Consider the following 24,760-nt stretch of genomic DNA (forward strand, 5'->3'; position numbering starts at 1 on the left):
AAGCAGCAAAAGTTAAGAGTCTCAGCAAAACCAGCACTGCAGCAGCAAGGGTTGTGTGGAGACTCCACAGCTGCTCACTGTGGCTGCTGCCTGCCGGAAGCCCAAGGCCGAGGACGATGAGCAAAACGAGCCAAGTAAGAGAGAATCGCTGAGGGGGAAAAAGTTGGTAACTCAGCAGATGTGAAATTAAAAAGACAGGATTAAGAAACAGGTAAAACTGTACTTACCCCAGTGCTAGTTCACAAAACAAACAAAACCAAACCAAAAAAAAGCCTGAAAGCCCAGGAATCATTAAGCTGAAGTGGGAGAGGATTGAGGTTTTTCTGATGCAAATTGAACTCCCACAGTCATTAAACCCACGTTTGTCCTCTCATTACAGTAATTACAGTGGCCAGATAAAAGCTAGGAGGACACTGATGGTGCTGCAGTAGCACAGAGCAGCAAGTGAGATGAACAAATAACTGCTGTGCATGAAACCAAGCCTGGGTGTTCCCCAAGTACTTTGCAAACTATAAAAACCACAGACAAAGCAAGGTGTTAGCAAGTCCCTTGTGCATTAAGAGTTTATTTGATTTTTTGTAACGGAACTGCACCATTGGTTACTCTAATTGAGGTATTTAGCCAAAAATCCAGTATAGAGTCGTGAAAATAAGTACACTGCCTTAGAGCTATGTAAAAACATTGTACAAAATTTGTGTCAATGTCAAATAAATACATTAATTTTAATATTTATGTAAAGAAACGTGACTTGGATACTCTTACAGTTAAAAAAAGAAAACAACTGGCTCTTTCACATATTTTAGGCAAACATTCAGCTTTACATTAAACAGACCTCAAACTGAAGCCTAGGTAACAGGTCAGATACAAATGTAGAAACTTAAAAGTGCCAACGAACAAGATAATTCAAGTACAGTAAACGTTAAAAAATATATGCATTTATTTAAATTTTCAGATGGTTCCAACAGGGACAGGCCATCAGGAATTTAAATAGAACATGAAAACATCTGAGATAACAAGAAACATTTTGTTCCAGAATAAAATAGAAATCATTAATCCAACATTTTAGAAACAGGAAAGTCCACAGCAACTTAGAAAAAGAGACTTAAGAGTTCATTTCTTTTCTGAATATGGCCTGGAAGAATCACAGCAGCTATCCCAGCCACCAGGTGATAATGACTTTTCTGTATCCATGCTCTGAGTGTAGGCAGATAGAAAATAATTGCTCCCTTCTTGGTTTTGATTTGCAGGAGAAATTGGGTATGTTGTCCCCAGAAAAGTCTGATGAGTGAGTACATTAAAGTGGCTGAATTGATGGGACATGTTTAATTGTCTGCTATAAACCTGGAAGTTACTGAAAGGAGTTTGTTCAACTGCATTGTGTTTTTCTCCTTCAGCAGAGCATGTTGTAGAAACTGGAGTAATTGGCTGCTTCTCTTCCAAGTCAGTTTTGTAAGTCTTTTCCACAAGGCCAGTTTGTGCTTCAGGAGATAACTCTGTAACTGATAAGCAGCTTTCTTTAGCATCTACTCCATGTGGGCCCTTGGCCTCTGTCTGCAAAGCTTCCACATGAGTATCAAACTTAGAGGCATCAGTGCAGATTTCTATTTTTGACAACTCATCCCCTGAATCCAGAGACATGTCCTCCTCATCCTTTTCATCCTTTTCTACAAGAACTACATTAAAAGAGAGAGAAAGACCTATTCTATTGAAATACAAACTTTGGTTAAAAAGGCCATACACTACTCACAGTGTTACACTTCAGGTCTGCCAGTCCAACAGCATTTAAGTCTTGGTCTTCTGCCACTCGTGTTCACTTACTCAACACACACACTTAACCCTCTGTGGGAGTGTCCAGTTACTCGGTGCTAAAAGCTTCTGCACACCATGTTCATATTTAGTGCTGGGAAATCCCAACTCCCAGCTCCAAAGGGGGCAATGTCAAAACAGCATCTAAAGTTACACAGCAGGTGAGTATTTGATCAGACAATTAAAGGAGTACAATTACTGACATCTCAGTACAGTTTATCTACTCTAAGTAGATAGAGATAAGTTTATCCTTTTCCTGAAAACATGCCCTGTCTAGTGCCTCAAATACCATCTCAGCCTGTACTTCTGTATTTAAGGTCTCTGGTGCTCCACCCCAGTTGCCTTTCCCCCATCACTTCAAATAGACAAAGAGTAGCTTGAGAGTTGGGTTTTCGTTGCCAGCTGTGTGTTCACTGACCAGAGTCAAGGCACACTGTCCCAGGACCTCCCCCCACACATGCAGTTTGGAAAGGAAAGCTTAAGTGTGTTTGACATTACCTGATTGTCTTTGGCCAGCACTGCAGGGAGGAAGGTGGTTCTGCTCAGTAACAGAGTTGTGATACCCAACGAGACTTCTGAAGTTACACATGAAGTCATCAACAGCAGCAACCACTATGCCATTATCAACATAAAACGCTCTCGAGTTGAGATTCTTTTCTAAGTACATAAAAGAAGGGTTTGTATTAATATTTAGCACCCATTATCAACAAAGGGGGAGAGGTGTTCCCAAATGTGGTGTTTACCTGTTAGGAAGACAACATGTCTCTGTTGTATGTTTTGAGCCTGAAGCCTGATGAGACAGTCCAGTTCTGGAGCATTTCGAGTTTGAGAATCACAGTTATGGTAAGACAGAATCTCAACCAAGTGCTTCTTTTGATAGGTGTTCAGAAGGGTGAGCAGGTTCAGGGCATTGGCATTCATCCTGCAGGGGGGGAAAGGTCACCATTAGAAACTATTTAAGGTCAGTCCAAATATCAAAAGACAAACATAAGAGTAACTTCTATTTAAGTGTATTTTGGAGGGCATAATGAATGCTGAAGCGTTTTAGCAGCTGGTATTGTAGAACCCTACTTACCTCCCCAGTTCCTTAAGTTTTTTTTGTATTTTGCAGTGGACTTTCCACTGCCATTTCCCATCTGGCGTATTGAGATCCTCCAGAAACTTCAGGAACTGTTTTAGTTTATCTGTTATAGAGATATTGAATAGAAGTTAAATTTTGTGGTATGCAGACTGAAAATACTGCTTCAGTATATACAAAAAGCTGTTTTCTTTTTCCATCACAGTACAGTCACACAATTACAAACAGCAGCCACTCACTTCAAGTTTTCTTCCAAGCAGACTGGCCAACAACAGTATCATAAAACTGAGCTGCTGTTCTGTACCTCAGGTGCCCAGCAATGGTATTTAAAAGCTGACCCCAGTCATACATGCTCTGCCTTGCTAAAATATTTTTTTAAATTGTAACTTCATCAACTATTCAATTTCAAATAAAGAAAATAGCATATTTGTGGATGGAGTAGTAAGGAATAAAAGGTTCCAGAGACGTAACTACACAATGTGATACAAACTGAAGACAAAATTTCCCTGTTCATATATTGTTCAAGAAAGTCAATGAGCTGAGACAGAGACTGAATTAGCTGAAGTTCTCAAAGAACATCACAAAAATTGGAAGACCTGATCCTTTACTGTGGTGAGTTTGGGACCTCCCCAGGTACTGAAATATCAGGATTTGAGTTCTAAAGCTCCCAGAAGCATCACACCTACCTGTAGTGATGGACTCTGGGTTAAGGACAGATTCATCTGACACAAGAAAACCCCCAGAAACAAACAGTTCATTGTAAGTGCGATTTTTCACATCATCCAAACTATCAACCCCTGCAAAGCTGACACAGGAGAGCCTCTTCAGAGTCACCAGGCCAGGGATCTGTTTAAAAACATTTGAAATCAGAGATGTAACCAGAGGTCACACAGAAAAAGGAACTACAGAACTCTCCTACCTACCAATGCCAGGCACCAAACTTCAAAACACATTTTCAAAAAATTAGTTTCTTGTCTTGCCTGGCAGGTGCTCTCTGGAGCATTACAGGAATAAGGTAAAGGCACACTGAGTACTTGGAGTAGTTTTACTCTCTGTCCAGCACAGGGTCTTAAGCCCCAGCTATCAGGAATAGCTCAGGTCATCTGAGAGCTGCCTTCACCTGCTGTTAGAGCATCCCAGAAGCAGAACTACTTAGGCCTCTACAGCTCTGCAGCTACTAACAATAAATACGCACTAGCACATGCATGGAGGTGGAAGAAGTTACGGGTGAATGGTGGGACAAGACCATTTTTACCACAACCCTTTTGTTTCTTCAAACAGCAGCTGAACACAGGGCACTGTTCAATGCTGTGCTGGGAAGGAAGCAGAACTGCTCCAAATGAGCTCATCTCACTATTGGCAACAGCTCTCTGTAGCACACAGTTACTTACGTGGGACATACCTTATGGATGAGGTTGGCAATGTCTTCATTTTGGATAATGATCAACAGTTTATCTGAATCAGCTCTTCTTTTAAGGAACTGCTCTGGATGGCACTCTATATTCCCTAACTTTCTAAGATACTCCTGCCACCACAGAAAGAGGAGACAAGGAAAAAGTTAGTAAGTAGTTTGGTAAAAACAGTGCCCAGATGACACCCACAACAGGAAGGTTTTCCACATCAGTGAATCCCAGAGGGACTGGGCTTCTTTATCTCTCCCATACATTCATCAGAAGGACGCAGCAACACAGAGCAGCTGTTTCAGCAAGTCAGTCATTCCTATCAAATCACATACCCATGGCCAACTGACAGTATCAAACTGCCTGAGTTTTCAAGAAAAGCCAGAAGTTTTCAACTTTCATCTTACACATTTAACTACAGAAGAACAGTGATTTCTCTAAGTTCTCTCTACTATTAATTACAGGGGAAGGGAAAAAAACCCAAAGGCACATAGAGTGACTTTTCATACATTCTTTCTAAAATGGTAAGCTATCACATTTCTTCCCTTATTATCGTTTTTCTGTAAGGCCACCCCCTGGCAGGATCTTCAGAAAGAACCAACCTCCAGCCTGTTCTGTTTTCCAGCTCTAAGAAAAAGACTTACGTAAAAGCTAAATATAAGCAAGACTACCTCAAAAGCTCAAGGAAGAAATAGGACAGGACAGCCTACTTTTACAATTCACTTTCACAGTGAAAGTGAGTCCAGTTTCATACAAGTGGATTTGAAAGACACACTGTTCTGACACGAGAGAGAGGTTGAACTCAAACAGACTTACCTTGATTTCTCTGCAGAGAACACTTTCTTCCTCTTCATGAACATAAAATTGGACAATGTTTTTCTGTACATGTTTCATAATTTTGACCAAACTGTTAAAGTCTTCAGGTTTTAACTGACTTATAAAATCAGAAAAAGCTGGTTGAGTTGAAACATTTAAGTTCTCTGGGGATTTCTGAGTCTTTTCTGGTGGTTCCACGAGATCACCAGCAGAAGAAGTCTGATCCTCTGGTTTAGCATTCCCATGATCCGTTTTCTCCTTTCCTAGGGGGAGGCTTGCTGAAGGCTGCTCATGAGAGTGCAGCTCTTCCCCCAGGTTATTGCACAGTGGCTCTGGGAGCGGCGCCGTGTCGCTGTCCCTGCACACGGCCACCGTGTCGGGCACAGGCCTGGGAGCAGTGCTGCTCACCACCTCCAGTGCCTCAGGACTAGAATAGACTGGGGGAGTCTGCTTCATGCATGAAGAAGCCAAAATGACACTACTCAACTTTTCACTCAGGGTCTCTATATATTCTTGGACAGAAACCTCTGATGCCTGCAAACTGATGTGTTCAGAAAGTCTCATTATCCTCTCTTGGGCAGACAGGACTGGTGTGGACATGCCACTGACATAAGCAATGTTCTTTTGCTCCAAAATTTCTTGAATCTTTCTTGCAAAGAGCTTATATTCTTCTAACAGTGTTGTCTCTATTACTGCACTAATGGAATGCTTAGCTGTAAAAGGGTGATCTGTCAGCTCATACTGATCTTCAGGTTTCTCCACTTGTCCTGTGTAATGTCCATCTTCTGCTGTCCCCTTCTGTGTGTCTGAAAATGGAGAGCATGGAAACTGATAATCAGAATTCCTCTGTCGATTTACTACCCGGGGGTCATTGGGAAGTGCATCTGTTGGTGGCAAGTACTCCAGTGGCTCTTCTGGTGATTTCAGACCTGCAGAGGAAGAGTTCATCATCATCATCATCATCTCAAAAGTCACACACAACTGATACACTAAAACCTCCAAATCACAGCCCAAAACCAGCATTACTGTTATGTCTCTTCCACCAACCAACTTAAATCCAAAGACTCAAGTGTTACAGTCTGCTGAGGTACAGAAGCACAGTACATTTAACAGCTCCTGAAACAGTAAAACAACACAGTCCAAGCCTACTGAAAAAGCAGAATACAAGTCATTTTCCCAGAGATAACACAGGGTAAGCACAACATGATATGCCTCCATTACAAATTAAAAATTAAATTAGAAATCAAGCAGGGCAACATATTATTCAAGTATTTTCATTTGCTACTAGGTTAAAATCCTCACTTTGAAAAAGCTTATTTTGGACACAAATGACTTGGTGGAGTTGGACTGCAAGCTGCATCTGATCTTGCATCTGTGAACACAAGTTTTTTTGCTTAAAAGGGGAGGATATCAGTCTGATTGATTACTGGCACAGCTTCAGTGGTGCTGCAAGGACTGCTGAAAGCCCCTCATAACCCCAACTCAGTTTCTTCACCATCCATATTCAAAACTATAGTTTTGTTTGTTTTTAAAGTGTTCACATTTCTAATTTGTGTCAATATGAAGCCAAACCAACATTCTCCACCAATATCTGTTTTCATCCAGCAGATTTCTGTATTAATCAAATACAAGAAACAACTGCATAGGCTACAGATGAGCTTGTGTACCAACATGTGATCCAAGAACAAATCTATGAAAGCTACACACCTTTAGAATATGTTTTCATTCACTATTTGTAGGAATAGAGGAGTGAAAACCCATGTTACCTGTAATTGGAATAAGTTTCCAGTGCATTCCAACTTCCCCTACATTATTTGAGATGGGATGTTGCGTGTGATAGCCGTGTTCTATAGGTGCACTGGGACAGGCACCATAGTCTTCAAAGGTATTCCCAGTGCTTGCTTCCTAAAAAACAAACAAAATGCCCATCTCAAAACAATACCTTGCTACTATTAAGCCTTTACATTCTGAGCAGTTGACAGAAAGAACACATCTGAGTTCACCAGCACACTGGCAATTCTGCCATCAATCAAGTCCAGTCAAACTTGGAAACGTTTCCATGAGGTATTTCCCTGGTCTGTCATGAAATAACTGAGGCAGTTATTTCCTGAGCACTGGCCTTACAGTATGGAAGCTGGGCGGGGAGGGAGAGGAAAGGAGAGGAGAACTGGCTGCTCCCTTGCTCTTTGCAGGCTGTTATATTGATACCCGACTAAAGCCATGAGATGTTGGCTTTGCTGAGGCACTGCCTGCAACTAGTATTGGCCTTAAGCCAATTTCATCTCACATTCCGTAGAAGCAGCACGGTGTGGATATTACAGGTAGGACAAACTCATTCCTGCTCTGTGACTTAGAAACTGGGCTTTGTGTGTCAGTACCAGTAACAGAGATCATGGAACAATCACTCTTGTAGGGTAATAAGCTGGAGCAAGCAGCTGGGGCACTGTGATCCCCAAGCACAAGGGTGATCTGCTAGTTGTGAGCTGACAGAACTCCACACAGAGAGCTGGGCATGCAGTGAAGTGCTCAGAATTCTTCAACTCTGCTCCTTTTTTATTACAGAAAGAACAGATATAAAGAACCAGGAGCACACGCTTAAGAGTGAAGAGAATTTCCATGTATGCTCCTACCAAACAGAAAAGCTTCACAGAAAAGTTAGTACTTATCTGTGTTTACCTCTGTAAAAAAGTAGGATTTTTTTTCATACTGTCTCACAATATTTATGAAAATAGTACTTTCACTGTCAGCATCTTAGCAGTTTCACTTACTTGCAAATGTAGTGTGTGCTCAAGGCCTGCTTCATTAGGTGGGAGCTGCAGACTGACATCGACAGGGTAGGGCAAGCACAGCACGCCAGCTTCCAGCATGGCCGGGCTCTGCGGGTCCGTGAAGGTAACACTGTCAGCCTGAGCAATGTTAGGAAGCTCGTGATCATCTCTGTCCTGAGCTGGAATGGATTCATATTCATATTTTTGTCTCATATCCTCTTCAATTTCCTCCGTGCCTATTGCTGAGGCTTGACTGACAAACTGTGCCAGGGCCGGGTCGCAGCGGTCAGCAGTGGCCAGCCTCTCCAGCAGCACTTTGAGGAACCCATGTGTGTTGGCAGCAGGGTCAGACACATCCACCTGCCTGAAGTCACTCTCGTGGCCACCATGCTCAGAATTCATTGAGAACACAGAGTGTGGTGAATCCAAGGTTCTGCCCCCTTAGAACAGGGCAAGGAGGGGAAAGGGAATCCATTACTAAGTCTTAAAATAAAAACAAAACCAGATCCCCCTGCAAACATGTGCCACGTACCCACAGTCTCACTCTTTAGCATTGGTTCATATGTATACATACACTTATTTTAACAAAAATGTAGACATGCATTCATCACATATTCTACATTAATAATCACTATTAAAAGACCTTTGAAGGTTCACAGAATTCCAAGCAGAAATCCCAACCATAAAGCCCACCCTTTGCCTCCTTCACCCCAACATGCCACTCAGTAGCTTTTGACCCTCTCAAGAGGACAACTAAGATCAGTCACTTCCTTCCAGTGATTCACACACACAAGAGTGACTGGTGCTTGATGGAAATCCCCTCTTCTTTGTGTCACCCTGCTCCCCAGTTTCCCCCTTCTGCAGGAGGCCTCTATCATTGCCTTGAGGAAAGGGTCAGGGAAACAGAAATCAAAGGGGTTTCTTCTGGCAGATCTTAAATCAGAAGGTATCTGCCATTATTCTCTAGATAATTTCATGTGTAGAATAATTTAATCTTATTGCTATTAGGTTGTTTCCTTTGTCCCACTACACACATTACTGGCTATTTCCAAACTTAACTATGCTTTTTCCCTTCAATCTAAACTTCTTAGGTATTATAGAAGGTTTTGGAGCCATAAAGAATTACAGCAAAGTCAAACTCTGCAGAAGACATTACAATATCAAGTCTGCTGAGTGTTCTCTATTTGAAAGTCTTTGGATAGCTCCAAGGCAAGTAAACTCTTTGAAAGTCTGCCTTCTTTCCAAAGAGGCAGAACAAACACAACCTGCAGGACAATTCCAATTAACTTGTCTCCTAGAAAGAAGAAACCTGCAAAAAATAAACTATCTCTATGGATAGATCTCAGGCCAATGTTTAAATGAACCACCATGCATTAAACATCCACAGCATGCAAAAAATACTTAATCTATAATGATTAAATTACAAATATGCTTTGAATAACAATGTTTAAAGAAGAACTCTAAACAAATACTTTCTTACCTTCATACTGACAAATATTCTCTGAAGAGTCACTCATTTTTAGATATTTCTGTAAATTTTCAGGTTGGTTTTCCAGCTTTCTTTTCACACCACTTCTAATTCTGGGGTCTTCAGAATCAGAATCTCCACCTACATTTTTCTTCCTACACTGGATCAAATTAATAAGTTCTTGGAGTCTTTCAGTATCATCATCTCCAGGAGGAGGCAGTTTTTGTTTGGCAGCAGGGGCTTCATATTTGGAACGGATTCTTTTCCCACATTTTGCCTTGGCAAAGTCAGAGTAGTCTTCTGTAGCTTCGTAATCTGAGATGGGACTGAAGCGCTGAGGCTTCCGATTTCTGTCCAGCAGTTCCGTAGCTCTGGAAACGAGGAGCTGATAGGCCTCACAACCAAAAATATAGTTCTGTAAGCAGCTGTCAATGTGAGATTTGTATCTCGGGGCAGGATACAGAAATGTTTTGTCATCCAGCTGTGATGAGTACTCATGTAATATAAATTCTCTACCAGTGCCACTGTAGAGTTTTTTAAAATATTCATTTATGTACTTTTCCACAACAGCATTGAAATCTGCACTACTGTCTTTACGGGACTGAATAAAAGCAAAATGTAGAGACTGAATCAGCTTTTTGAGTTCTGGAATGCTTTCCTTTCTTTCATCCAAAACCATGGTAGTTGAATTTTTCTGTGTTCCATATGGAACACTTTTTTGTGCTGCCATAGGAGGAAAGGGAACCCACAATTAAAATCAAACCATGAAGCTATAAACAAATGATGACTAGTTAGCAATATTCTGTGTTAATACATATTGGGTGAAACACAGTTTGGAATGACTGTGAAGAAATAATTCAGAAGCCAGGGAAGCCATATCAAGAAATTTCAACAAAGTTTTTGTTTCTCAAACATGAACAAAGGAACCTACAATGTGTGATATTTTCTTTTGTGAAGAAACAAATATTTTAAAAGACCAACACCATGGCCATAACCAATGCAAACTGTTACTCTAAGTCCATACTGACTGTGAGCAGTACAAAGTCTTCAACAGAATTTCATCTCTGTTTAAATAAACCTGTACACAACACTGAACAAACCTACCTGAGTTAATTACATCTCTAGACTCTGGAAACAGAAACAATGCATGAAGCACACGGGACCATCCAGTTTGGTGGTCTAGAACACAAAAAAATAAAAACAGGTAAAAGGAGAGGACCACTACACTCCAAAAGACAATCCAGTACTCAAAAACCGACTCCCCTAAAAAAACCAAAACAACAAACCCAGCTCAAACCCAAAAAACCCAGAGTATGCTTACCATAAGGGGACATCATTTGCCAAGGAGAAAGAAGAAAGAGAAATCCTCTGTCCACAAGTGGTTTTACAAGGACCTGTTTTCAAGCAAAAAGAGCAAACTGCTTCAAAGACATTTGCTCACTAGGAATACTCTTCCTGACTGTCAGATAATTCTGTCTTGGGCAGAGAAGTGCCCTGATACTTAAAAATATGCCAGCTAAAGAATTCCAGTGAGATTGTGGATCTTGTAGTATGCCTCAAATTACTAACTAGTAAAATTATTTTTAAAAACAGGAATAGTCAAATCTGTTGCACTCACAAGTTTCTCTTTCTCTAGTTTTTGAAGTAAACCCTCTAAGTGACTCCCAGAACGGGACTTCTCCACAACTTCATACAGGCGACAGTACATGCCATTCTTCAACACTGACACGATACAAGGGGAGAAAGAGAAAGTAAGAAAAAAAGAAACAAAATTGTAATTCAGAAAACTTGAAAATTCTAAATTTAAAGAAATTAAGCAAGAACTATTTACCTTCTTTTCCTCCTTGGTAAGTTTCTTTAAAGAACAATGCTGGTGAAAATTTTTTCTTCAACTGATCAATGCTGACAACTTTTTCAACCTCAAGCTTCTCAGGACTGGAGAAGAAGGTTGGGGGGAGATAAAAAAATAAAGACCTCTTTTTTTACCTTTTATATTCCTACCCTCGTTGACAAAATAAGAACTAGTAAATACATACTCTTAAGAATAATTTCTTTGGACTATCTCATGAGCCAGTGGTGTTTATTCCTGCACAGGAGTGTGTGTCACTTCAATGGAAAAAAAAAATCAACAAACCCACAAGCAACAAAACACCAAACAGCAAAGAGATGTTGACAGTTGTGTGCCCGAATTCAAGAAAGTTCTGGACACGCATGACTCAAGTCTTGTTTGACATATTTAAGGCACTTAGTCAGTATTTTAGGTTTTCATCTGAATATATCCAAGACTCAGCAGTCTCTACTCAAAAGAGTTTTAATAGAGCAATATTTTAAATGGTCTAAATGGTAATACTCACAGCTTGCATGGAAGGAAAGGTAGTGCTGCTGATTTTAGGGAAACGTGGCACACAAGTTTGCCTTTATTCCAAAGTTGTCCCCTCCACAATGTAATGTTAGATTTCTCTAAATTAAGATGGAGAAAGGAAGACTAAATTAAACCACTTGCCAGCTGGGACTGAAAGAAGAGGCTGCTGAATCTCCAAAACCAGTTTAGCAAAAATTTCATACTAATACCAGACCAGACAACAACGTTAAAAGGTAACAGAAAGGATGTTATCAACCCTGTTATGTTTTGACCTGCTCTGAGCAGAGTAAGGGAGCTTGGTGTGTTACCTACACCTGTATGTATAAGCACACCCTAGATGCCAATATCAGAGGAATGATATCCTCTGTCCTTACCTTAACTGTCAACCACTTTCATACATTTAATTTTGCTTGAATTAGATTCAAAACAAAGCATGACAGAGGAAAATATTACTTGAAGTGCTATTGAACAGGAAATTCAGGAACTGAAGATCAGTTCTTACTACACTCTAAGTAGGAAAGGAGGGGGAAAAGGCTTTTGATTTTGTTCACTTGTGGTTCATTCTGATAACAGAAGATACACATGAAGGTGGTCTGTTTCATCATGCAGTATCAGGAACCAGCATGGTTCAGGACAGAATTCAGGTATACACACAGCATAACTAAACTGGTCAAACATAAAACTACAGGGGAAAGACATCAAAACCTTCCGTGTCTGTATCATAAAACCAAAATAATGGAATTCATTCTTACCTGTACTTCTATCTGTGTGGAAGGTGTTTGGTCTAAACAAAAGAAGACAGACAGAATGACTAGGTTGGAACAGACAATTCTGGCCACTGAATTTTACATTAAGGACACTTCATCAGTCTAACAAAACAGCAAGACTGGTAATTCCCTCTCTAACCTCAAGCTATGTTGCTGCAGCATCTTACACTATTTTAGATACCTTGGTAACTGCTTTTAGCACTTCACAGTACAGTCCCCACACCTGGACACCTTCCCATCAGCACAGGTATCCCACTGCATCTGTGATCAACTGGCCATCTACATATTCTCTCCACAAGCAGTAAGGCACCAGTGAAGGGTTCAGAGACACAATATACAGAATATTATTGTAGAGTACCAAGCAAGATAATGCCACAAACGTTTTTTACATCCACTAATTCCCTCAGTTAGGTAAAACCCCCCACTATTTGTGGATTCTACCTGGGCAGAAGGCAAGCAGGTGGGAAGAGCAGCAGAACTGCTTCCCACAGGGGCCACCCTGCTGCCTAAAACCAATCTTGCCACCTCTTGCTTTGCATTAGAAGTATTTATTAGGCTAAGTCCCTGTGACACATCCATTCATTTCAGCACTGTTCATTTAAATCAGTTCTAAGCTACTGCCAAGAGCTATGAATTCTTCATGCTATATGCAGCCTTTCCAAAACTCATTTCCTAGCTTACCTTGATCGGGGCACAAATTTTGGTCCTTGTACCATGTCATCTTTATAAGTAAATGAAACAACAGCATAAGGACAAACATGTCTTGGTCTTCGCCTGATCTCATCAAAGCCGTATTCATAAAAGTAGTACTGGGAAAAAGAAGTGACACCATGTTAAATCAGAAGCCTGGAGCAACAGTCAGTTTCTTTAAAAGCTGGTATTTAAAACAAGGAAGCTTTTAAATGCTCCTCTCGTATGTACAATAGAATACAATTAATTAGTTTTTTTACCTTCTCCCTCCTTTATCAATGACTTAGATGCAGACACTACTTCAGGAGCAAATCAAGAATGAGAAAATAATTTTGCTACATTTACTTGAAAGTATATTCTTGGTGAGAGAAGGGACAACTAATAAAAACAACAAAAACTTCAGATGAAAGTAAATATTGCAATGAGTTTTGGGGTCTATCCTTAATTCAGTCACAAAATTCTAATGTAAAATGTTAATTAAGGCAAGTTTGTAATGAGGAATGAAAAAATACATTCATTTTTTAGCCATCTGATTCAGTGTCCGGCCCAGTGATTTACAGAAGACCAAAGAAGTTGCTAATACTGAAGAGAATGCTTTCAAATAAGGATCTAAATAAGAAATCTACAGACTTGGTGGAATTATCTGACTGCAACAGATTACTGCAGTAAGAGATAGAACACCTGGAGGAACATAAATGCTTGGAATTGATTTCATTCTCTCCTCCCTCATCATCTCCAAACCTGAGAATCTGGAAAGGGGAATAAGGAAAAAAAAAAAAGGAGAGAAAGAAAAATGCTATTCTTTCCCAGCCAACATTTTCCCTTTCAGGAGTCTCACTTAACAACCACAAACCAGTTAATACTTTTACACTTCAAACTCCCCACATTATGTCCTCTCTTCCAGCCTCCATTCCAGTCCCATGTACATTCCCCAGTTATTTCCTATTCCACCTCCACCCTAATCTGAAGGAGATCTTTGCCTGAGGCTCAGGAACACACAATGGGAACAGGAGAGGCTGACATGCTGTTCTGTGATTTCTAATGCAGGCACCAGTGGGCTGTTCACACACCCAGCTGCAGCTTTACAGGGAAGCCCAGGGTTTCTTGTAGTTCAGTGATTTTTCTCTCCATCATTTATGAAGTTTTTATGTAAGGAGGTAACAGTCTCAGCTTTACCTGAGTCAGTTCATAGGCTCGGTAAGCCAGCAAGGAGGTGACTTTATTTGCATTCTTTGAAACATGACACTCGTGCTTTGGGGTGGGATCCAACACACTCTTGACAGTTGATTCCATTGCTTTCATACCAATGTGGTCATATATGCTTTTCATTTTCCCCTGTAATAAAGCAGCAAAATTGTAAGCATGAGCTTTTTTCTGGACAATGGCAAATTGCTTCAAGTATCAAAGAAAGTAAGAGCAGAGAAAATAAAACAGGCCATTAAGAAAGCCACTTGTAGAAGCATATTATTTTCATACTTTCAAAGAAAACAATATGTTTTCACTTTTTAGAACAATTTATTATGTTTTAAGCTTAATATCAACACTGGATTTTAAATCTAGTAGAGTTCTAGTTTCTCTATAAGCAAATGATTGTGCAAATTAAAAGTAAGTTAGGTTAAAACCACCCGTGTGTTATCAGTAAACAATGTAATCTTTCAAGAATTGCAAGAAAAAATTACCTTTATTATTTTAAAAACAATCACATCTCCAGTTGCTCCAGATTCTAGAGGATTAGGCTGCAATAAATCAGCATACTTGGAGATATATACGCCTGAAAAGAGTATAAAAACAAACCAAATACATTATGCTGAATGTTAAAATATTATTAGAAGTTTAAAAAGCATTATATGGGATTAAAGCTCAATATACACAAAAGAATAAAGATACAATTGACACTCAAGTGCAAAGGTAAAATAATTTTGTGCTTTTCAGTACTTAATTATTTCACAGACTTAAAGGCCTCAAACACACACTGTCATTTGTTGGTCTGGCTGACTACCTCACATCAAAGAACTATAACTGAATTCAGATACTCTGAAAAACATCAATTTTGCTCAGGTTCCTCTCATTCCCAGTCTGTATTTAACTGCTCTAGCAAATTGCTCCAGACCCTCTACCAGCTAAACCAGTAAAAAATCAAATGCTCATAAAGCTTTTTTCTTCTCCACCTCGAACCTGTTCTGCTTTCAATATTTACATCACCTCTGTATCATGTTCCTCTTACACAGGATGACAAAATTAGTTCCTTATTTTCTATTTGAAAAGTTTTGCAAAAGGAACTTACTGTCTTTCACTCTCAAAACTCTTTAACACCTTGTGACTCTTGTAAGTCTCCAATCTATCTACGCTCTTCTTGGATTTGTGGATTCAAGAATTCTAGTTCTATCTACATCAAAACTGAGCTGAGCTACTGTGTCCATGAGGTATTTCTGAATACACACCTACAAAAAAACAGAGGCAGCCAGCCACACACTGCATGAGCTCTTTGGCCCCCCAGGTTTACTGGAAAGACATGGTACATGGGTTTGACTAAAGCCAAAATGAGAATTAGGTCTTCCTACTACTGAAAAACAGAGCTATGAAATAATGTTCTGATGTCTATTCCCTTTGCAAAAAACATCTTGCTGCGATATTGCTGCAGCCAGTGATAGGAAAAGGACTGAAAGTTCACACAACTGCATCACATTATTTGCCAACTGCTACTGAATAACACCAGCACTTATAATGAAGATAGTTACCCATGGAAGGGCTGCCGAGAATCGTGATTTTGGAGTGGCCAACCTGCAGCCCCTTTTCACATATACTCTGGATCTAAAGAGAACAGACAGTTTTTTCAAACAAGTCTATTAGGAAAGCCAGGATACGAACAGAACAAACAGTGAGAAATGAGAATCACAAAATTTAAATTGAGATTTAAAACAAAACCCCAACCCTTACAAACAGAGGCAACAGTAGACTGAATTCTCTATAAAACTGTTAAACTGTGGAAGTCAAACTCTGATATGGAGCAGCTACACAGACTCAACCTGTATCTTAAAAAACAACAGCCTCCCTATAACTTAAACACTGTTTATGAACATTACTTGCTTTTAATGCAGAAAATTTTATTATTTAAAACAGAAGTATTCCTGCCAAATGATTGCATGCTTAAGAAATCCTGGCTTAAAATAGCAGACAAAGCACAGAAATTCCCTTTCCATCACTCTGATTAGAAGTATATGATCAGAGACAGAGAGGACAATGTCCACTTTCTAATATTACAGGTTACCTTATTTATGCAAAAAAACAGAATAAACACCAAAGCCTAAATGCAATGAAAACACAAAATACTGCTCCTCAATTAAAAAAAAAAAACCCAAACACAAACCCAATAAAAACTCACATGCCATCCAGAAAATCTATCCTTTTATTTATAAAACAGAACCTAAACCAGACAAGATACATGTAAAGGGAGTACCTTAAATATCAGGGAACAGAGGATTTAAATGGTGACATATTAGATCCCTTTCCCATCCTTCTATACCTTCCAGTGCTGAATTTTGCAAAAGTAACTTTTGCAAAAAGTTTGCAAAAAAGACAGTGTCAATAAAAACACTGAAAAAAACCAAAGTCCCAAAACCTCTTAATTGCTAAAGAAAGCATTTCCCCTGCAGTGTTTTGTTCCTCACCTGGCCCCGATCCACCATGAGGAATGCGTAGCTTTCCGAGAGCTCCTTCTCCATGCGCCCATCGAATTTCAGCTCTCTGCGTTTTTCTGTGAACTGTTCACACAGAAAGTTCTTAACACAGGCAGACACATTACTGCTGGCACAGTCAAGAGTCAATTCTATGTAAGCAGGTCCAAGTGTACAAAAATAACCAAAAGATAATCCAAATGAAATTACTGTATGCTACAATTAAATTTCAAAAACATTATACCTGTGGGAAATCTAATCAGCTTAATCTGCCCAAGTATTTGTTTTTTTAAGAAAAAGACACTCTTCAAACAAACCTGTGCAGTAACATTTTAGTTTGATCTTTGTAGCAGAACTGGATAGAACCATCCAGCCCAATGCCTTCCATATCATCTTTTAACTCCAGAAATAAGGCTTTTTCTCTTTTTAGGAGACAGATCTCTTACACTGTACTTACCTACTCTCTGTACTTTTGCACATGCACCTCGCTGCTGCTGAGGTGGTTTTTACGAATATTTCTCAGCTGTGACCACGAATAGTTAATGTAACAGTAGCAGAAAATGCTACAGTTTACTTTATAAATTCAAGATGATAATCACAGGGAACAAATTATATATTCAATTACTTCATATATGAAGCTTTTTGGCACTGGGAATGAAAACTTCATTTCAGAGTGATGAGAGCAAGCCAAGGCTGGATTTAAGAGACACCACATAAGGCACAACAGAAGGACTTCAACCAAGGTGCTCCACTTACTAGTTCAGTAATCAACTTCAGTTAAAGTACTTCTTGGAAAACAAAAAAACTACAGAGACTATGGAAACTTATATCAGACATGTATTTTAATCTTAATTTTCACGGGAAACATCAGCCTTGCAAAGAAGACATTAAACCATCTTTCCAGCTTATTCAAATACATAAAAATTGAGAAACTTTTTGAAAGCTAAAAATACATAGAATTAAGTGGTGCCAAATACAATTTTTCTTTTAGTCTCTTTGGAGTACCTGGCAGGCAAGAGTTTACAACTATGCAGTAATAAACCTGCCTGAAAAATAGCTGTTTACATTTCTGGGGATGTGAGTTTGCAATTAAGTACCAATCACATAACTGAAAATAATCCCCAGGTCTCTGCCTCTAGACTGAGAAGAAGCACTGTCATTTGATTGACACCTTACTGAGAAGCAGAAGCCACAAATATACTCACTTCCTTTTCCAACAGTTCACTATGAACTAAGCTGGCTCTCTCGTATGTAAAATTGGACACTGAACTTTGATCCAAGTAGGAAGAATGCAGGATCTTCAAAATATCCTCAAATTCTCGAGAACTTAGAGGTACTGGCTGAAAGAGCGCTATAAAAGAGAAAAAAATAAAATAATTAGCACCAATATACACGTGAAAACATCCAAAATTTTCTAGTTCACTGAGTTTATGCATGAAGACAAATGGTTTGTGATTCAATTTCAAATACTAAACACCTAAAATTCTTCAAAAATATGAACTTTAGAAAGTTTATCTTAAAATTTCCTAGAATGATAGCACCTTACAAAAAAATCACATTTATGTTTTTTTAATATTACTCTTGAGCAGCTACTAGTTCTCAAAAGTTTGTAAGGCAAGCACATCAAGTCCGAATTTACCCCTTGAAAAACATCTAATATGTACTGCAAAACATTGTAATTAAACTTCCAGAACTGTAATTAACTAATTAACTCTTTTAAATTAAGAAGCAGGAACAAATTGTTCTAATAAAAACCTCAACAAGAGTTTCATAGCTTGGCCTCGCTTCAGAACTATTACAGGGGTTTTTGTGTTTGATTGCTAATGGCAATTAAACTAAATATGAAGAAATTCAACACTGTTTGAAGAAGACAAATAGGCTCCTATTATTAAAAAACCCCACTGCCTGTGTTCATGTTTGATGATGTTATCCCCTACTACAAGTGCTTTAAAAGGAAAGCCTTTTACATGCTGTTGTACAAGTTCCCTCCTGGGCAAACTTTCGCCTGAGTTCCCACCCCAGCTTCTTATCTGTGTTTGGGTGCCAAGGTGACAAACAGATCAGAGGAGCAACCCCAGAGGGAGTGTCAGAGAATGGCAGTGCAGATTTTGAGAGTAGTGGTTAGGAAAATAACATCTCTGGGGGGACTGAACTAGCACAACACAGTAAGTGGTTTTTCTCCTCAGAATAACTTCCAAAACACAAACCAAAAGTGCAGGATTTTTACTGTAGTTACAACAGTTAGGAAGAACAACAATAGTACTAGTCTCACCAAAAAACCCAAATCTACCATTATTCTAACAACAAATTAAATTTAATTACATCTTCGGAGTATATTCTCCAATTTCATTAAATAATATGTTAGTAGACTTAGACAGCAATCTTTCCCTCATCTGCAGAAAAGATTTACTGCATAAGCCTCAATATAAAACAAATGTTCCTAAAGAAAACTGAACTGTTCTGTGTCATTTAGTAAGAGCTGCACACTTTAGAATGCAACACCACATCTGCAAACTCAAGCAGTGATTCCAACACCAGCAACAATGAGCAAGTGATTTTTTAAGAGCAGAAGTTATGAAAGTGATTTAGAAACCATACTTATGTAACATCCTTTTTAGTAACTATGCCTACATTCTTGAAAAGCTGACAGCAACATGGGAGGAGACAGAACTGAGAGTGAATGGAATTCTCAACTTAGTATTACTGGGATTGAATGCTCTTGTACTGAAGAGAGAAACACTTATTAAGAGAACAGAAAACAAGCCTGCTGCAGGCGGACATGCCCTGGGAAAGCACGCCCTGTTCCACCCCAGCCCCAAACACCTCTTGGGCACTACAACACCAAGGTTTAATAACTCACTGTCAGAAAGATGTGGGGTTCATATGCTGCCAGCTCCTCAAAAAGGACCAGTTAAGGCAGAGGGTTATCTGTGCCAGCTGCTTGACCGAATTTCCTGGTTTTTTACCAGTTTTTACTGTACCCTTATCCCTTCTCCCTCCTTCCCCCAGGACATATGCTCAGTAAAAATCAGCCTCTCACTTCCACCTGGAGCCTAAACAAGGGGGAAACCACTGCAGGGTGAGCTAGAAAGAGCCACGACAAACCATACACAATGTCTCACCTACTTTCCCAGATGCAGATCTAGGAAGAGGCACATTATTACACGAATTAAGATCCTGTCACACGTGCAAATATTGTCATCCATGTTCCTATTTGTGTTTAAACATCTCCAGCTTTGTGGAAAGCTCTGAGGAGTGAGCAGAGACCGACTTGCCCAAAACCAGCAAGTCCCCCTATCCTCCTGCTAGGGAGAACCTGCATAAACTACTACACACTTAGTTCTCAACACACTCATGGAAAAGCCCTACCTAGTCCTTTAACTATGGAATACAGAAATTAAAGAAATTTTTTTAAAGGTTGTTACAGTTTTTTCTTCCAGAACATGAGGTACTGCAGACTTCCATGTTCTAAACCAAAACATGAAACACTACCCCAGTGAGGTGAGTAGCCAGGCAATACTTTTCAGTTTGTTACTTCAGCTGTGGTGTTCAAGGAGAGCGATGGTCTAAAACATTCATGTTACCATAGCAGGGCCTGTACCTCACTTCAAGGAAGGCAATCAGAAACAAGAGAAAACTAAGATAAAACTGAGAAGTACTAAACTAGACCTTGCACAGCAGTCACCAAAGTGTGCTCCCAGGCAAACCACGAAATTACTGAGCTCATCTCCAGTCCTACATCACTTCAAAGACCAGGAGTGTGCACATTCATATCTTCCAGGCTTGCTGTACAAAGCTGATGGGGGTATGCTGCACCTTTACTGACCTGTGTTAATTAAGCAGTAATTAAAGTAAGGACTAACCTGCAGCATCCTTATAACATAAATCAATCATTGTAAGGTTTGCTGGCTTGTTCTGCATAGGTAAAAAAACGTAAATAAATACTGGGTTTGTTCAGCTTCTAGCCAGGGCATTGGAACATATGTAATTATTTTTAGGTGGAAATTGAATTTAGCTAGTAAGTACTACTCAAGGGACTGGACATTTGGATGTATGTCATGCCTGAGAGATTCTACTTTTCTTTCACAGCTGTCTGATGTTTCAACTTCAGAAAAGTGAGACTGGAGTTAGTGGGTTTGGTTGCTTTAAGTCAGAATGTGAAGACAGAGCTATCCTGCTTGAGAAATCCTGAACAAACTTTTAAGTGAAGATAAGGACAGGACTGATTTTCTTATCAGCTAACTTGGCAGAATGCTAGCACTCTTCACTCAGAAGTGCTCCTGCTACAAAAGCTCCATTGAGAAGCACCCTTTTAAGTCTTCATTTTTTTCAGTCCTCATTTTTTAAGATTAAGACCAAAAATCTGTGGTATTAATGAACCGTAACATTTTTACTTTTATGATTTTTTCAGCCTGAACGTCTTTTGCTCTCAAAAGGCCTAAACAGTTACAAAGTTCAAGGACTGAGAGAGTTCCCCACTTAGAAATATCGTGTAGCAAACAGAAGATGCACACCTCTACCAAAGAAAAGGAAAATCAGAAGACAAAAGACAAGGCAAAAAGGTGAAGCAGAAAATGGACAACCTGGACCTTTGTGCACATATTACTGAGAGTTTCATGGGTAAAAGCAAGACCTTTTTCCCCCACTCAGCCTGAGAAACAGCAGTCATTTGCTACTTTGATAAGACTCCAGAAACAAACATCCAGCTTTAATCAACAAGCAATCCCTTAAAGGCACTGACTGCGATGTCAGCATCATTTGTGGAATTATCTTTTGGTAAGGGGATCACTCATATAGCTCAGCAAGTTAAAAGTGCCCTTACAGTGCTTTAGCCTTAAAATTTGCTTTTCTAATCATATCAAGGATCTCTCAAGTTTCAAGCAAACTTGGAAACCCCTGAAGATCTGAGAACTGAATTAGAAGAGGCCAGGACAAGCCTGAAGATAAATGATAGATAAGCTGCTCAAGAGAGCATAACACCATTGCTAAACTCTATGTACCAAGAAAACAAACCTTCCAAGGCTTCTAAGGAGAAAGACAAATGCAGGCACACCTTAAAAAAATAATGTTGCAGCCAACCTTTCTTTCACTTGCTTCCTGAATTCCTATGCTAGGAAAAAGAATGAGGAAATCAGAAGTATTCTCTGTGCCAAATGATCACAGCTGTCTTTAAGAGATATCTTTCCTCTGGATGCATTTCTCCAGATTAATAAGGATTTCTGTTGACTTTCAGTCCCTACTTAAGTCTCCAGGAGGGCAGATAAACTCCAAAGAAGATAAATAAACAGCTAAAGCCTAAATTTTCTCTTACACTTCTGCTTTCCAGATTCAATTTTTAATCGCTTCACTACCAAAAACTGTTCCTGAAACACATTTCCATGTTTAAAAAAATCAAAAACCTACCAAAAAAAACCCTCCAAAGAGACCCACACACTTCTGACAAATCCTGTACGTACTTTGTGCATAGCAGCTAAGCCTTCACAATCAAGGCAGCAGTTATCTCTCAGGATGGTACGTCCAGGAAAGAAATGGTGGTTTAAAAAGCAAAACAAGGACAATTCCAAGGCAAGGAATGATGAAGGAAGCTTCCATGTGTATTGCTTTGTGCTGGGCTTTAGAATCAAGCCAACAGAGCTCTTTTGAGAGGGACTTGTGACATTCAGATTATTTTGCAATTTAAGATGTACTTATGCACTGGCAATAAGGATGCCATAAGCATGTGCCACTACAGCATCAGATGATCCATGCAGCGCTGATCTTCCAGGTCAGTTCCAGAACTGACTGAATGGCATCATTTTTCAAATGACAATACAAATCCCAATAGCAATTTGGTTGTCCTCAAACAGCACGTTTGGCAGTCCATGATACGAAACCAATGCTCAGCACCTATAAGCCCACAAGCACCATGAGCTGAATGGAGCAGGGTCCACTTTGAGAGCTTCGGAAGCTCTAAGTCATCAGAATGATTAAAATGCCTCAGAACTTTTCTGCACGCTGAGAAAGGGAAAAAAGGTGAGAATGGGTCAAATGACCTTGATATGAGTAAGTCAGCTTTTGAAGAATGGCTTCCTCTTCTACCCTAGAGGGCACAGAAACCTGAGGTGTGAACTACACAACCTAAAACTTTTTGCACACTGCAGATGGCTCTGCATAGGCAAATGATGAATCAAAATGACCTGAAAAGGTATTCTGCAGGTTTTCATTCACATTGGAACCAAACGCTAAAGAGGAACTTCAAATATCGTTGGTTAAGTACTAAATATTTCTGAAATACATTTAAAGGTATTCACATGTAATCACACTTGGGTGTGTCATACAAGACACTTCAGTTGTTCATGAGGCACCACGTTATATCCAGGTATTTTTCAGTCAGATGAATTATAAAAGGCTTTTTTTCCTCCAAATCAACCCAGTTCTTTCTACAATGAATCTCTGCCAGACTTCTATCACCCCACGGTGGGGTGGCAATGGGAAAGAAGGGAAGAAAAAGGAGTCATTACTGCCAAAAGGAATTATTCCATTACTGGAGAGAAAAGACTGGATAATGAAATAAACCTACCTTCATCTCTTCCTTACAGAAGAAAGTATTTCAAGAAGTTAAGATGTTACACTCTTCTCTGAAGAACAAGAAGCCTATTCAAACAAGTATTTCTATGATATGGACTAAATTACTGACTCCATATTGCAAAAGGGCAAGAACTGAAATAAGTTTCAGGAAGGAAATCAGACATGTCTTCAACTCCACTTAACAAAAATAAAGTTAAGCAGAAACCAGTGGAGTCTTGTGAAAAGCAAGAAATACCACAGGCTTTTAGAGGAAGAGTTACTCAGAAACAAAAAAAACCCAAACCCTGGACACTTGGAAGCAGAACGCTTCCAAGGTGAGGCACAAAAACGTGGGATGCTCCCTTCCTCCCTGCAAAGAACTTTCACAAGATAAGAACAGTCTTCTGCGTATCATCAATGAAGGACAACTCTGCTCAGTGTTTGTTTAGTCTGTCCTAACCAGGATTACACCCCTCTCCTGCAGGGAGGAGGTCAGGGAGAAGAGAAAAGCGAACCATCTTCTCTGATGTCGGTGTCCCAAAGAACCATCTTCTCCACATGCGAACGCACCTCCAGAAGCAGAGCCGAGATCAACTCAAGCCCACCCTGATCGCATCCAGCTTCTCCTCCTTTTAAAGCAAAAGTCTGAAATTCAAGCCGAGTTTTTGCTTTGTTTTTTTCATCCTTGTGATAAAATAAAAGTGAGAAAGAAAAGAGGAGGGGTAGGAAAAGAATGTAAAAGCCTGACACTAAAATCAGCTCCCCAGCAGCCTCGCGAGTGCGAGCCAGCAGAGCCTCCTCCACACCGCAGGGTTTGCATGCAGCCGTGTGAGGTGTCTGAGAGCTGCCTGATGAATCGGATGGAGAGGGGAGCGAGGGAGAAAAGGGAGGGGAAGGGAAGGAACAACCTTTCTTTTCTCTGCTCTTCCTGGGGATCTGAAAGTTCCTCCTAACAGGCTGCTGGTCTTCTGGGGGCTTAGGCAGAGGGGGCGGCCCCCCGAGCATACCGCTGGGCGGCTGCTGCTGTTCATTTGCCGTCGAGATGCTGCCTCCTGCGCTGGCTGCTGCTGATGCTGAGGTTTGTGGGGACCTTGTCCTCTGCAGCAGCAGCAGCCACCAGCACGCCTCCCCAGCGCTACCGCTCTCAGAGCGTCCGCCATTTTGTGTGGTGTCCTCAGCGGCTCCTGCTCTGTTACTCTCCACTCCGAGGACGCCCGCGCTGGTCTTCTCCGTCCGCTGATGCTGCTCCAGCTCCATCTCGCCGCCACTGCGGATCACGGCATTCGCCATTCCCTCCGGAGAAGCGAGCCAGCGAGCCCGGCAGCCCGCGCCTTCTCTTCTCCCAGCACAGCGCCCCTGCCCAGCGCCAGCAGCGCCCCGCGGCC

General features: G+C 40.2%; 1 protein-coding gene across 1 annotated transcript; it reads right to left on the reverse strand.

Annotated features, from left to right (window-relative positions):
* Positions 1-535: 535 nt before the first annotated feature.
* Positions 536-24,760, reverse strand: TASOR (transcription activation suppressor). The gene is given in 25 exon segments (XM_039558879.1): positions 536-1,673; positions 2,305-2,463; positions 2,550-2,728; positions 2,882-2,990; positions 3,571-3,730; positions 4,287-4,409; positions 5,101-6,029; positions 6,867-7,005; positions 7,869-8,308; positions 9,349-10,059; positions 10,441-10,515; positions 10,658-10,730; positions 10,955-11,058; positions 11,168-11,271; positions 11,691-11,796; positions 12,451-12,482; positions 13,147-13,274; positions 14,332-14,490; positions 14,835-14,926; positions 15,894-15,966; positions 16,824-16,916; positions 18,035-18,180; positions 24,284-24,423; positions 24,425-24,497; positions 24,500-24,760. Coding segments are annotated over 25 exon segments (5,076 nt in total). The 5' UTR covers positions 24,666-24,760; the 3' UTR covers positions 536-1,110.

Source organism: Corvus cornix, chromosome 12 (assembly GCF_000738735.6).
Source record: "Corvus cornix cornix isolate S_Up_H32 chromosome 12, ASM73873v5, whole genome shotgun sequence".
In the NCBI taxonomy this organism is placed as follows: Eukaryota; Metazoa; Chordata; class Aves; order Passeriformes; family Corvidae; genus Corvus; species Corvus cornix.